The sequence below is a fragment of the Clinocottus analis genome, unplaced genomic scaffold (assembly GCF_023055335.1).
Source record: "Clinocottus analis isolate CAN_PGR_092001 unplaced genomic scaffold, fCliAna1.0.p SCAF_17, whole genome shotgun sequence".
NCBI lineage: Eukaryota > Metazoa > Chordata > Actinopteri > Perciformes > Cottidae > Clinocottus > Clinocottus analis.
Window position 1 is genome coordinate 5,608,858 of NW_027175898.1, and position 13,977 is coordinate 5,622,834.

Sequence of the window (13,977 nt, forward strand, 5' to 3'; positions counted from 1 at the left end):
AATCGCATGTTTCAGGAGGCACACTGGTATATATTAAGTAGCTTAGTATGAAATATGTCCTTCTGTATTTCTTCTTTATCTTACACACCACAGCTTATGGCAGAATGAGGGGTTGCGACTTAACTTCTTTATTTTTAAATCTACAGAATTGAGCTCTATGACTGCAAACAAACCAAGTGGAAGTAAAGTCAGTGTCCACACACGACAAGGGTTGACATGTTTGATTACTAATCATTGAGGTGAGATGTAATCAGTCCACTTGACCTTTACGTGCTATCGGAATCAGTCAGCTCGCAGAAGTGTTTCATTAAGTATGAAGTGGACCCTTTTGCATGAGTCTTTAGTAATTTATGATGTTATAATCCGTCTCTTTTTTTAATTGACTGCTCGGCCTTTGAGCCTAATGTTAGTGAGCGCCCTGCGGAGCCAGCGCGCTGTTTCCCTCTCAAAGGATTCATCTTTGCGTCAAAAGCTGCGTCAAGTCAGCCATGAATAGAGAGACGTCCACCGGAAATCAGCGGGGCAGTCCTTCAACATAAAGGCGCAAATACTCCTCAGTACTCCCTGTCAACCTATTCTCATCGACTAGTGGTTTTATTTTGAAACACTGACCAGAACATGCAGCTGTCTGTGTGACTAGTAACTTGACACCAGTCCGATATACCGAGCAGCGGCGTGTAGTCCAAGACGCACTTGGAGACGCAGAAGCCAGCGACACCAGATTTACTCCAGAACAAAATATATAACCCTTGTTTTGTTCTTCCTGGACTGGCACACACACATATATATAACTGTTTAAATACAAATTTGTTTTGTCTATGAAGAATGGGCTGCGCATTATCAGGTCTGGCAGCCAAAGCAGAGTTTGGAGAGAAGACAGAGGAGGAGGATGCTGCTGATGCTGCTGCTGCTGCTGCTGCTGCTGCGTGTCCCAGCGAGGATCAGATTCAGATGATCAAGGATTCATGGAAAGTTATCCAGGACGATATTGCAAAAGTTGGGATTATTATGTTCGTCAGGTAAAACACTTAAGCCTCTTCTGTACTTTTGCACTAATGTTTGCATGTCAATAAGTCAAAATTAATGAGATCATTTGTATATTTGTCTGATTAGAACAGCCGGCTCGATAATGTAAAGCTAAAGAATCAGGAATAGCGTCACCATCAAGTCAAACTGAGTAGCTTTTGAGTATACTTTTGTTGATCATTTGAATTTGATGAATGTAATAATTGAGGATGTTGCATTAATAAGACACGCAACAAGTCCAACAACAATTGTCATCTTCCATTTCTTGTCTAAAAGGCTCTTACTCCTGATCATCGCAATGCACAGCAGAGGAGAAACTCTGCTATCAGTTTGACCTTTTCAGACAGCTTTGATTCTCTGTGTTCTGGCTCGCTGAGTGAAAGGTGCTTAGAAGATCTTCTGTCCTGCATTGATGATGACATGATGCGTGACCTTTTCAAGATGGAAAGTGTACATCAAGCTCCCCTCCACCTCCAACACATCCCTCTTTTTTTCCCCTCTGACCCACAGCTTTACATTTAGTGCTCAGATCACCCCTCCTCCCCTCTTATCACTTCATATCATGTCTTAACAGCATTACATAATGATACACAGCCACGGGCCAGCCCGAGTGCTATACAATTAAAGGCTGGAGCCATCAGGAAAATGCATTTAATCAATTAGGATGACGACCTGCGTCCGGTGAAACTTCTCTGACCTATGACAAATGAAAGTGAATGAAGAGTGGCGGACATTCAGGCTGCAGCCTTTACAGTGAAGAGACGACGGGGCGCATGGCTTGAAGCCCAACTCATGCCCTGTGTCCCCTGGCTGACCTTAACAGTTGATGAGACTGACCTTAGGGTGTTAGCCTGGAAATGCGTGCGCCACTTGTGGGTCAGGGCCAGCTGAGGGCGACTGAACAGTAGTTACAGCAAAACAGCAAATAAAAGAATTATCCATTTTTCATTGTATTCTCGCTCTTAATTAAGAGACTTGTTTCTTCGGCGGGGGATGCTACTCAAATTTAAACTAAACAAGATACTCTTAAAACATACGTGGGACCAATTCATCAGTGGCGAAATAGTTTCAACAACCTCTGAACAGCGCCAATTAAAATTCCACTTGAGTTGTAGTGCTGCATTGTCTGATGAATGTATACATGTGCGCCACAAGAGAGCATACAATGCTGTCTAAACAGTGGAAATAAAGCTTGTGAGCAGGAGGTATGCATTGTGAGAAAGCACATTTTCAAGCCACTGGAGTGCAAACATTGCAGCGTTACACAATGAGTTGATCATTGAATCAAGCCTGCACACTCAATACTTTCAAATTAATAGAGCACGAATATTTCTGATTTAAAGTAACTACGAGAACAGACTTTTCATTTTGTAATTGTCTGCAATACTAGTTATAACATAGTTAGATTATACTTTGAAAGGATTAAGCCAAACTATGGATTTGCAGAAATAGAAAATGATGTACTAGTAGACATGGAAACACACATTTCTTAGTCAGGTCATTCAAACACATCCAGAGGCCTGTATAGTAGACACTCACCAACATTTTGTTGTGTCCATATTGTGTCTTTCTGTGGTATTATCTGCTAGTCAGAGGGGGCAGAGCTGCTCATATTGTGCACCATCACATTTCTCCCACCTCCATCCACCAGTCTGGAAGCACAGGTTTTAGACATCTGCATTTATTCATGAGGACTCTGTTCTGTATGTCAGGTTTAGAAATATGTTTTCTTCTCTCACTAGCAGCGCTGGAGACCATAAAAAAAAGAGATTAAAATAGAATACGCTTCAGTTTGACCTGCCACACCCACAAGTGCTCATTTTTTCTGCCATAATTATCTTTTTTTTCCTTTCCTTCCCATTTCATAAAACCAGAGTTAGCATAAGCCTTGCATCCCATTGGGAGCGCAACAAAACTCCCATCCAGCTGTGTATTCCAGCTGTGTGTTCTGGTGGCACATGCACAGGTACCTCAGCTGGAGGGCTCTCTGATTGGATGGCAGGAAGCATAAACTCTCTGGTCAAGGGAATTGGCAGAGGTTTTCTAAAGAAAAGCAAAGCTCTATCAAGATCAGTGGCTCCTGGGTGAAACTGAGGGTACGGGTCTGGCTAAGAATCTCACTGATCCACCGTGGTTAGTGATTGCAGCTGTTGGGTGTAAAAACAAAACACAAAAAGTGGACAATGATGATGAAAAGTAACACAGTAGGATCAGAAAGTCACAATTGGATCTTTATTCAAAGTGAGAGAATGGCTGAAGGAGGAGTCGGATGCCTCCAAACGAAAGTTGATGAGCTGAAAATCGCAACTTCACCCTCAGCACTGTGACTAGAGGGTTACAGTTGTGCGACTTTTGGGATTATGTCATGTTAGTTAGGACACTCGGGGGGAGGTTTGTTTTGGACTGGGAATTAATGAGCCGTGCACTGTTGTTCTCTTGGTAACAGGTTGTTTGAGACCCATCCTGAATGCAAGGATGTCTTCTTCCTCTTCCGAGACGTGGAGGATCTGGAGAGGTTGCGGACCAGCCGGGAGCTCAGGGCACACGGCCTACGGTCAGCCTGCACTTAACAGAGTGACACATCAGCATCATCCAGATCAGAACAAACCAGCCAAAAGATAGCGTAGCAGAGAGTTGCACGCACACTGGGCAGGAGAGCAGACTGATACGCAGCACCCTCTTGTCTTACAGTAAAAGATCAAAGTCCGCCATTCATTTATGGGCTTGTGTCCGGGTGATAAACATCACAGCTGTTGTATAAAATAGGACATGGCATTATTGTACATTTTCTTGGTGTCAGCAAATTAAAAAAAAAGCAGAATATCACACAACTCGTCTGTTTTAACAATACATGATTAAAAAAAGCATGTTGCACACAGAGCAGTGTGACACATATCACACGGTAAGTGACAGGGCGAAATGCCAGGTAGATGTATCATTAAAACGTTGCTGCCACTCTGCTGCAGACAGAGCGTGTAGTATTATTACAGCCACTTGTCTGGTGGTTCCAACGAGCATCAGGCCTCTGTGTGTTGTGGCCAAAGCAGCCAATTATTGCATGAGGACCTGAAGGTACAGAAGCGAACATGGCATTGCAGGAGCGGCGCGTAGACAAAATGTGTTTCGCATCCCAGAATGAACAGGCTGCTCTCTAATTCAGTGATAAGGCCAAAAGGCCCTTCATCCACACTCGTGGACATAAATGTCCATGGTGGTAGCGAGACAGAGGGACGAGAGAGATACAGCAACTCCAACCTATTGTTCTATATTCATCTTCAAAACTGTCACGCACACACTCTGCGGTGATGGCAGACACACTTGCAAAAGCAACAAAGGAAATTGATCCTGTGCTGTTTTGTGCGGGGGAAATAAAATGTGTTTTCAGGGGGATAAAGAATCAAGTGTGAGCTAGATTAAAATGATATGCAATAAGTTGTGTTTATCTTTCTAGGCAAATGAGTTTATGAGATAGAAAATGTCATCATGCAGTTTTTCAACACTTTGTTGTATCAATCGATAGTTGTCCACTGCTAATTCACCATAAACTGTCACATCAGTCAGGCGGGGTGTCATTTTTCTTTCTTCATCTCTTTCAGGGTTATGTCTTTCATTGAGAAAAGCGTGGCTAGACTGGACCAGCTGGAGAGACTGGAAGCTCTGGCTCTGGAGCTGGGAAAAAGCCATTATCATTACAACGCCCCACCTCAGTACTACAGTGTAAGAAACGTGTTCCCAGCGGTGCTTAGCACAGTGTTTTTGTGATGCTTTGATTATAGAGGACTACACATATTCTAATTTCAACTACTACAGTCGCTCTTTTATCAGACACACCGTTTTACTGAGACTAAATCTGAACTGAAGCAGCTGAATGAATTGAACAGCAAAATGGACACACACTCACTCTTGAACATAACAATAATAACAATGGAGTGGCACGCCAACTGATTATCGGCCTCTTTGCCACGGCGTAACAGAAGCACATCAGTGAAGTATCTCCCATCTTTTTCTTTACAGTATGTCGGAGCAGAATTCATCTGTGCCGTGCAGCCCATCCTGAAGGAGAGGTGGACAGCTGAGCTCGAGGAGGCATGGAAGGTAAGAGTGCAAGTGTTGAGAGAGACCGCCACAGCGACCCATTCTGAGTGAGCGCCGTGTGAAATGGGCTTGATGTGTGCAACCAGCATGTCAGTTTGTGTCCGGCCTGCATCAGCGTCATGCTTCATCCCGTCTCTTTAATGAGCCATGTAACATGTCAGAAAGGAAGCAGTGCAACCAGCAAGCTTGACTGATGAGGAATTTACTGAACCAAACATGAGCACATGGTGAAAATGGAACGGGGCTCTGTCACATCATGTTATGTCACTTCAAGATCGCTTGTGTTATTAATATAGAGACGCTGGAAAAACATTGTTCCTACCCAGTGTTCATACACAATAGAGACTGAGCAGTTCCTTCAGTGAATTTAGTTTGTGTGGTAACGGTAATGGACAGCATCGGTATCACAATTTTAGAAATAGTGTGTTTTTAGTATTATGTTATATCTTTATAATTATAATTACATATATTTCAGTTTACGATTCTGCACATCTTTCTGCTTCAATTAGTGGCCCCTATGGCCCTCTAGTGGTTTCATTTAGTGAGTTTGGATTTGATTTTCAAGCCAAACATTAGGGTCATTCTACTATTACAAGACACTATTACTTATCAAAGAATTATAGCACATGTACAATATATGTACATGAATAGTTATTCAAATAACATAAAATGATCTAGTAAATTATACAGTGATAACTGCTCGAAGCCTAAATGTAATCCAATAATATTTTTTTCTCACCTTTCACCATTTATTTAATAACTTAAAATATTTCTTGCGTGAACACAGAATGGCTTTTATCAAATGTTTTATTCAATAACTTCTACACATATATTGCAAATCTTCCCTATTTGATATCCTTCAACGTTGGTGCCTATTTGTGTAAACAATATTTAGTAGCACTGTATGGTACTAATACACAGACTGACTAGTATCTCTAAGGCCCGGGTTGGATAATCAAGCACAGGGCGCGTACATACGATGGCGATAATGCAGCAATGTTGTCAGCATACTTCCCCTCCACACAATGTAATACCTCGTTGAAAGAATGAAAGTCCTTTACCCATGGGGACCCTGACCCAGTTCAATATGTCTCTTGTGTGATCCAGACCCTGTTCCAGTTTGTGACCAGCCTAATGAAGCAGGGATACAAGGAGGAGAGCGACAGACAGCGCCACCTCGCAGTCTCTCCAAAGGAAAGGCCGGACAAGAGGAACACCGCGCTATGAGGCGCTTCTTCTTTCAATGACAAGTCGGACTGTTTTTACCAGTGCAGCACAGAAATGTGTTAATGTATATAGTTTATTTACAGTCTCCTTTTCTACAACACTCATGTTTAAAGCAGTCATTGTTTGCCACTTAATCAAAATGGACAGAAATAAACTTGCAGTGACTTTCAACAGAGCACTTTATTTCTCAACTTAACTTCTGCTGCAGTCCTCTTCCATGAGATCAGGAGAGCATGACACAAACGGCTGACAACATATCAGCTAGTTAAACCTGCCTTGCAATTGTGATTAACAAAAATTACATATAAAATGTGGTCTCTGTATTCATCAACAGAAACATGCCTTTCAATAAAAAAGAAACGTAACATTTGTCATTTCATGAATTAGAAATCAAATTCATATTTAAAGACATTAACTGAAACTACACGTTTTGTTCAGGTTCAACAATTTAGGATGGCCGACTCTATGCTTGGTATGAAACAAAAATATTTAGATTCATTGTGCTTCAGGAGGTAAAATATAATTCATCGAATAAAGTAAATTTTCATCTCTAATTTTGAGTTGAATACAGTAAAACTGGTGTTAAAAAATACCTGAAATCAGCTCCGATTTAACTCTGTGTTTGAAGCAAGTCTGCAGTAAATGCATTGCTTATTCAATTAATAAACAAAATAATTTACAAAAGATACAAACCTCAATTAATTCTTCTTGAGACTAGGTCAAATTGAAACATGGCAACAGAGCTCACAGGTCAGCAGTAACATAAATATGGACTTTTAACAATTAAATAGGATGAAAGGCGGGCAATCATTGGGCTCCATTGATTTGGCTCCAGAGGTGACACAGCCGTTGATGACCTGGTTCCAAAGCAGAAATGGTGGCGATTCAGTAAAGTTGACTTGATTCGTCCTGTACGAGTTAGGAGAAATCCTCAGGTTTTCTGTTCCAGAACTGCCAGGGATGAGACATTACCATGCAAACAATGGCACAATATCAAAGCAGTCACCGGGTGGATGAACAGCGATTCTGAGGCCTCAGGTGAATGGGTAGAGAGCGGGGTGCGGCGACAGACCATGGGGAGGCCTTTGTCGTTCCCTAGGATCGTACAGGTCAGTTTAGGTACCCATGGTTATGTTACAGAGTCTGTTTCTCATTGAGTGGCTTTGGTTTTCTTGCTTTTGCTTTTCTTATCTTTCTTCTTAAGTCCATCCATGTGCGCTCTAAGGAGATTGGAGTATGCCTGCAAAGAGGTGTTTAAGTTAATGATTCAGTTCTCACAGCTATGAAACACAAGATAATTGTAATAACATCAAGGAGATCAAATCAAGACAATCGGCATACAGTGACCAAGGGCAATAGATTCGAAATACCAATGAAATTAAAAATACAAAATTAGCTCAACATACCATTTGAAACTTGATTACTTCTTTGGTGCTGACCTGAAATAGCAAGAAATAAAAGTCAGATATTTAGCTGTTTTTCACAAGCTGTTAATGCTGAGATCTATTTGATCAAACAAACACATTGAACAGTGAACTCACCACTGTGCTAATTTTCTTCTTGCCCTCAGAAGCTCTGATGAGACATTTGTTATCTGCCGGTTCAAATGACTCTGTGTGGCCCTTTCGGGGTACTGGCTTGGTCCTCCCGTCATCTGGAAAACAGAAATACATCCCATTCCAGTGGCTTACATGATGAAAGGGGAAACTTTTAGCATGTTTTACATGTTGAACTTGAATGAAACTCAAGAGGTGCTTACACTTCTTTAATGTGATGACCACACTGCCAGATGTTCTGCACTTCTGGAACAGCCGTGTGAGCTCTGTGAGAAACTGGACACGGGCGCATAAACAAAAAGTGAATCTATGCGAATGATCAATTCTTTCAACACAAAGAGGCAACATGTATAAAACATGCTCACCACAGACATTGACCGATTATACAGTCAGTTGTATTAGGGACACCTTGCCTTAACTATTGCAGTCTTGAACAACACCACTAGAAGAAAAAACAATCTTCATGAAGGCTATAATTAAATACGTATCTAAAATAAAATCAACGGCCGAGGCGTTTACTCTACTTCGGATTAATTTCGGAAGCCTGTGGTAATGTTTAAATGTATTGCACTGATTTCCAATTCTTAGTGCTAAATATGACAAACATGTCCGCCTTTTCTATGAGACTGCATTAGTTAAAGCACGCTAAAAGTAACGCCACCTAATAATCGGGCAGGTGACTAAGGTTACAGGTTGTGAAAACGACGTGGCAAGTAACGTTAAGATACGACGTTACAATTTGATTAACGTGACAGACTGGAAACGTATTATCTTAACGTTTGCGTTACTTTAGTCTGCATAAGGAAACGCTAACTTAGCATGATGATACGTTACTAAACGCTAACTTAGGTCCAGGTTTGGTGTCAATATACGAGATGAGCAGTTCTACAGAGAGTTACGTCACCAACGTCTGCGTAAGGATCTTAAAATGCTGGAAAGTGCAATAACGACATGAGCCAGATTAAAACTCAAAGCTGAACGCGAAACCAATCGTTAGCTTCGACCAAATGTTAGCTCGCTGGCTAATGGATCGGTTTGGCGACTTACGTCAACTGTCTGTTAACTACAGAGCTAAACTCAGGCAGACCGCGTCCATTTATAGTTTATGATCCACAATGTCGACACATCAAATCATTAACAATGCGCTTTTACCGAATCGTTTTCAAGCAGCACCATGATATTAACTCCAGCTTTAGCGTCGGCTTACTGGTCGCTAGCTAACCACTGTAGAGGCTGTAAAGCACACGTACTACGTCTCACAGCCGGAGCCCCGCCCCGCGCCACGCTGCGGAAACACGGGCTCACCGACAGCGCCCCCATGGCCCGGGAGGGGAACAACAGGCCAAGATTACTCAATCACAAAGCGTTGAATGAAACATTGGTACATATATTTTCTAATATTTGTTAATTAATTAAGCATGACCTATAGAAACAAAATGTTATATCTACTGGAATCATTTCAATATAAGTTAGCTATTTTCACGTAATGACGTCAATGAAAGTAGCTCTACGTGTTTCTGAAGAATCCGATCTCGGAATTGAAATGTTTTGTTGTAAAATATTCATAAAATATCAAAGCATAGTTTGCCATAAAATAATACTATGTCATAGATACTATGTAATACTATGTCATCGAAATGTCAAAGTATAGTTTGAAAAAAACAACTTATATTATGGTGTTTAAAAACAATTAGTAATATTATAGTATGTCTACAAATGTCATAAAATAAACATGACATATGCTGAAAAAAGGTCATAAACATCCACAGTATAGTATATTGGAAAAATTGATTAGAAAGTCATAGTGTGTCGAAATATACATATTTATAGTACGTTGAAAAAGAAATGTCATAGTATATGTTGAAAAAAGTCATGGTGTAGCACGATTTCCTTTCTGAAATTCAACTGGGTTTCCTTCCTTTTCATTATATTGTCAAGTATTTTATCAGCACCTTATCAAGGTGAGCTACTCCTTGAAGTTTTTCAGTTTGGTGTCCAAGCTTGGACAGCCATAATTTTATCGTTTCAATTGAGACTTTTGGGTATATGACTATCATGCTTTTGTTAGAGCCCCCAGACATCTTTCTCTGTCTCTCATTGTTGCTTAATGTTGCACTTAAAGCAGTTCAGCATACTTACTGAAGGTGATGTTCTTGCACAACTTTTGCAATTTTTTGAGTTGCATCCACATGATTGATTGTCCTCAAAAGTTCTTAACTATTATCCGGATTTTCTCCCCAAACAAATCATTCATGCACAAACCTAGAATCTACAAAAATACATCAAATCAATGTATTATAACTTATATTGAATACAAACTGAATCACAAGAGAAAATTAAAAGAAACATATGCAAAGAAGTTTCAGTTTTTATTCAGTTGAAACATATTTGTTTACATACACAGATCAGACATTTTGCTTTAAAAAGATAACCAAATAAATGTCCAGTCAACAATAAGTTACAAAGAGCATTGCTGTCAGAAATGACAAATCCAAGAGCTTCAAAACTGGGTTATTCACAAATTTGATTGGGTTCACTTTTGAATTAGGATATTTCATATAACAAACTATTTTACCTATCAGCAAGCGATCAGCAAGGCCAAAAACAAACCTTGAAGTTGAAGACAATATGTATAATATCTATTATGACTATTGTAATGGCTTTCTCCAACAATTCTGCATAAGGACAATTTGTTCATCAAAAGTATTTAAACTATAGACATTTAATAATGACACCGTAAATTCATAAACTATACATTCAATAATCAGCTAAACACTAAAATCCCACCACATACACGATAACTCAATCAACCTTATTTATAAGTACAGTACATATTATTGCATTTCATCTGGTGTACTTTAAATCATTGATATTAAGACTTCAATCATAAAACGTTAACCTCACTTTAAAGAATATGATTTATATTACTTACATTATACTTTTATAAAGAGGTTTCTATTATCTTGACAATGCACAATCTGGGTGGTGGCCCAGGTCAGCAATGTCCACAGCAAACTCAGAGTACCAGTCTCTGTCAAAGGCTGCCCTCAGCTGACCCTGCAGGGCCTTGGTCTTCCATATAGGATGAGGAGCATGCTGGGAAACCACCAGACCCACTCCAGCTGTGGTCAGAAAGTAGTCCCCTGACCAATTGGAGGTACCTAAGGGAGAGCACAATATTATCTGGTCAATTAAGAACCAATTCACAGGCAACAAACCGACTCAACACATAAATGTTCGACCTCAACAGTAATTATGTAGGAATAGTACTCCTGAAGACAATCCGTCACTCACCAATGTAGGCTGCTTTATCAGTCACCATGTATTTATTGTGGTTCACTCTGGTATATGGAATATCAGACTGGTTTCCCACAGGCACAATGTACAGTTTCTGAAAAGCGAACAGTGTGCAAACAAAAAAAAGAAAATTCAGAGGCAAAGATCGGCAGAGTTTTCCCCCAGCAGATCCATTTATTTAATGCTGTGTCTTACTATTTGGATGTCCATATCCTGGTGAGGGTTGTCGATTGAGGCCAGAGACTTCAGGAAGGGCAGCATGTTTGGATCAGAGTCCCGCCCACAGCTGATCAGCATCCGTATCTTCACCTTTCTCTCGAATGCAGCAATCCTGATGGCTTCATCAATGAAAGGCCAGTACCTGTTCAAGTAAAGAATAAAGTGGGGAAATAAGGCAAAAGAGGCAAATAGTTTAATGGAAAACACATGGTTTATTCTGAGGGCCACCTCTGAGGCTTTTCAAAGCGTGTGGTGGGGAAGTACTCCATGACAGCTACATCGACATAGTGTTGGGCCTCTGAGAGGATGGAGGTAATAGCCTCCAGGTCCTGAGTCCTCGATAGAGGACAGAATGATGGTGGAGAACCCTGGGGTTGAACGCAAACATTCAATGATCAGACCAACAAAAACATTGAATACACACAAGCTGACGTCTATGGTAACAGTTTGAGGTTTAGAGGTGGTTGAAACTGTAATACGCACACTGTATGGCCACTTCTGTTTAATGAGAGACAGACCTTTATTTATCAGAATAACTGTCCTGTAAAAAGGAAATGAAACCTAAGAAACTCACTGTGAGGTACAGCCTGCTGGAGACATTTTCAGTTTTCACCAGCAGGGGGTGTTGTTTGTTGATGGCTGTGTCATACTTTGAAGGCCAGGGCTGTGGGAGGGAGCTGTGGGATTGTCCCATATCCCAGTATGACTGGAAAATCTTATGAAGGTCCTTTGCTAGACTGGAGCAGTTATAGACAACAACTCCCAGTTCCTTTACCTAAAAGTTAATTATGAATTAATTTGGAGGTGCTTTAGGATGTAAAAAAAACACACCTATAAGCATCTGTAAATTTAGATTTTAAGTTACCTGCGTGAGAGCCCTCCAGTCCATGTTGGCGCTTCCAATAAACACATGTTTTCTGTCAACTATCCAGAACTTGCTGTGGAGGACGCCTCGTGTCAAGCGTCCAAAGTTCACCTTCCTCACCTGAACTCCTACAGACAGCCAAAGAAGGAACTGCAGTGAAGGGAAGTTGGTGGAATCAATGCATCACAGATCAAAAGATCCTACCGAGAACAAGAACAGGGGAGTCACTTCCAAACCTTTCTGTTTTAAGATCTCTAAATCTGTGGAGTTAGTTGGAACGGTGGGAACACTGGTCACCACTCGGACAGATACATTCCTGGAGGGCAGTTCTTCAAGATCTTTCAGGATGTCCCTTCCCTGCACACACACACAATAATATAAGACTCTTCCAATAACAACATATCAAACAAAGAATTGTGTATGTTTCCATGTCGCTTTCTATTTGAGTATATTTACTCACAGGTATGTCAGAGGGAGACTTAACGCCAATGTCTTCCCCAGTTAGAGTCCAGTAGAAAGAGGCAACTTCCACTTTGTCCTTTGCAATGGAGATGAGATCTTTCCAGACATTTTCCAGAGGGATCCCAAAAGTTGCATTGGCTTTGTATTTCACCTGTTGAGGGATGCTCTCCACCAGCACCATGCTGAGAGACAAGCAAAGACATGGCGGTGGGAACTCTTTGGAAACTAAACGGGTGAATGTTATAATTCAGAGAAACAATTTCTGAATCATTAACTATTAAGTTAATGTATGAAGATTATTACAATATTTTACTGTTGTATGATAAAGATTTATGTTGCCTCATTACATAGGTCTAAAAAAATAATCATTACTAGGTTATCATCACACTTATTGTTCAGTTAAGTCTCAAATTTCCTGGTGATAACTTATGATACTCTTTAACAGGGATCAAATAAACTAATCCCCAGTTTACCATTATGTTAAACAGAAGCAAATTATGGCTGAATAACTACATTTTCTCGTATTTAACATAATGTAACACATCTTCAGAGGGATTATTACCTGCACTGGTCCGTGAAGGAATCGCTCCCCCCATCTTCCTCAGGAAGTGTCTCATGCTCTTTGGGGGCTGGTGGTCTATTCAGCACCGCGAGGGCAAGCAGGACCCCGAGGACTGTCAGGCATCCCAAAACCACAGCCCATTTCACACAGCTAGTCCACCTCTAACCACATGAAGGTAGATAGAAAAACAAGTTCAAGAGGACAAACAATTTGTCGGACCAAACCAGAGGGAATAACTTGGGAAATATTTGATGGAGGCTTACCCATTTGTCTGAATCATAACTGTCATGAAGCCTGCTATACGAAGAGGGCATTCTTCCTTTCAAATGGTCCTCATCTATTTATCTTCAAAAAGCAGGAAATTCTTATCTCAAACATAAAATTAACAATTCTGATCACACAACAGTTAAAATGCCCTAAATCGCAACTGAAGATTGGTTTCCAAAGTATTGAAAGTGAAAGCAACTTACACAAAGCAGATACTTTTCAACTAGAGCTCAAACCAAACTTGCTTCGTCCTCTCGCTGTCAGCCCAAACTGAGCTGAAGTGGTGCATCTGCTATCGAGTAGATCATATCACAGTTCCTGTTTTTACTTTCATTTCAAGTTTTGAAACATAAATTTGTTTGAGACCAAATAAAAGTGGAGTATGTGAATAAAAGGAATCA

The 13,977-nt window shown here is 40.6% G+C and overlaps 3 protein-coding genes across 3 annotated transcripts; 1 reads left to right on the top strand and 2 right to left on the bottom strand.

The window, feature by feature from the left end:
- The first annotated feature begins 713 nt into the window (after positions 1-713).
- On the top strand, positions 714-6,544 carry xgb (x globin). Its single transcript, XM_068580346.1, has 5 exons — positions 714-1,019; positions 3,473-3,580; positions 4,623-4,743; positions 5,041-5,121; positions 6,229-6,544. The coding sequence occupies exons 1-5, from the start codon at positions 826-828 to the stop codon at positions 6,346-6,348; spliced, it is 624 nt and encodes a 207-aa protein (XP_068436447.1). The 5' UTR covers positions 714-825; the 3' UTR covers positions 6,349-6,544.
- On the bottom strand, positions 5,911-9,150 carry srp14 (signal recognition particle 14). The gene is made up of 5 exons (XM_068580347.1): positions 9,057-9,150; positions 8,108-8,180; positions 7,890-8,002; positions 7,755-7,787; positions 5,911-7,588 (listed from the first exon to the last, which is right to left on the bottom strand). The coding sequence occupies exons 1-5, from the start codon at positions 9,078-9,080 to the stop codon at positions 7,499-7,501; spliced, it is 333 nt and encodes a 110-aa protein (XP_068436448.1). The 5' UTR covers positions 9,081-9,150; the 3' UTR covers positions 5,911-7,498.
- Positions 9,151-10,862: 1,712 nt separating this feature from the next.
- Positions 10,863-13,623, bottom strand: LOC137788057 (5'-3' exonuclease PLD4). The gene is made up of 10 exons (XM_068580874.1): positions 13,573-13,623; positions 13,310-13,470; positions 12,746-12,929; positions 12,522-12,642; positions 12,286-12,413; positions 11,995-12,195; positions 11,649-11,788; positions 11,397-11,562; positions 11,199-11,295; positions 10,863-11,065 (listed from the first exon to the last, which is right to left on the bottom strand). The coding sequence occupies exons 1-10, from the start codon at positions 13,621-13,623 to the stop codon at positions 10,863-10,865; spliced, it is 1,452 nt and encodes a 483-aa protein (XP_068436975.1).
- Between the last annotated feature and the right edge of the window lie 354 nt (positions 13,624-13,977).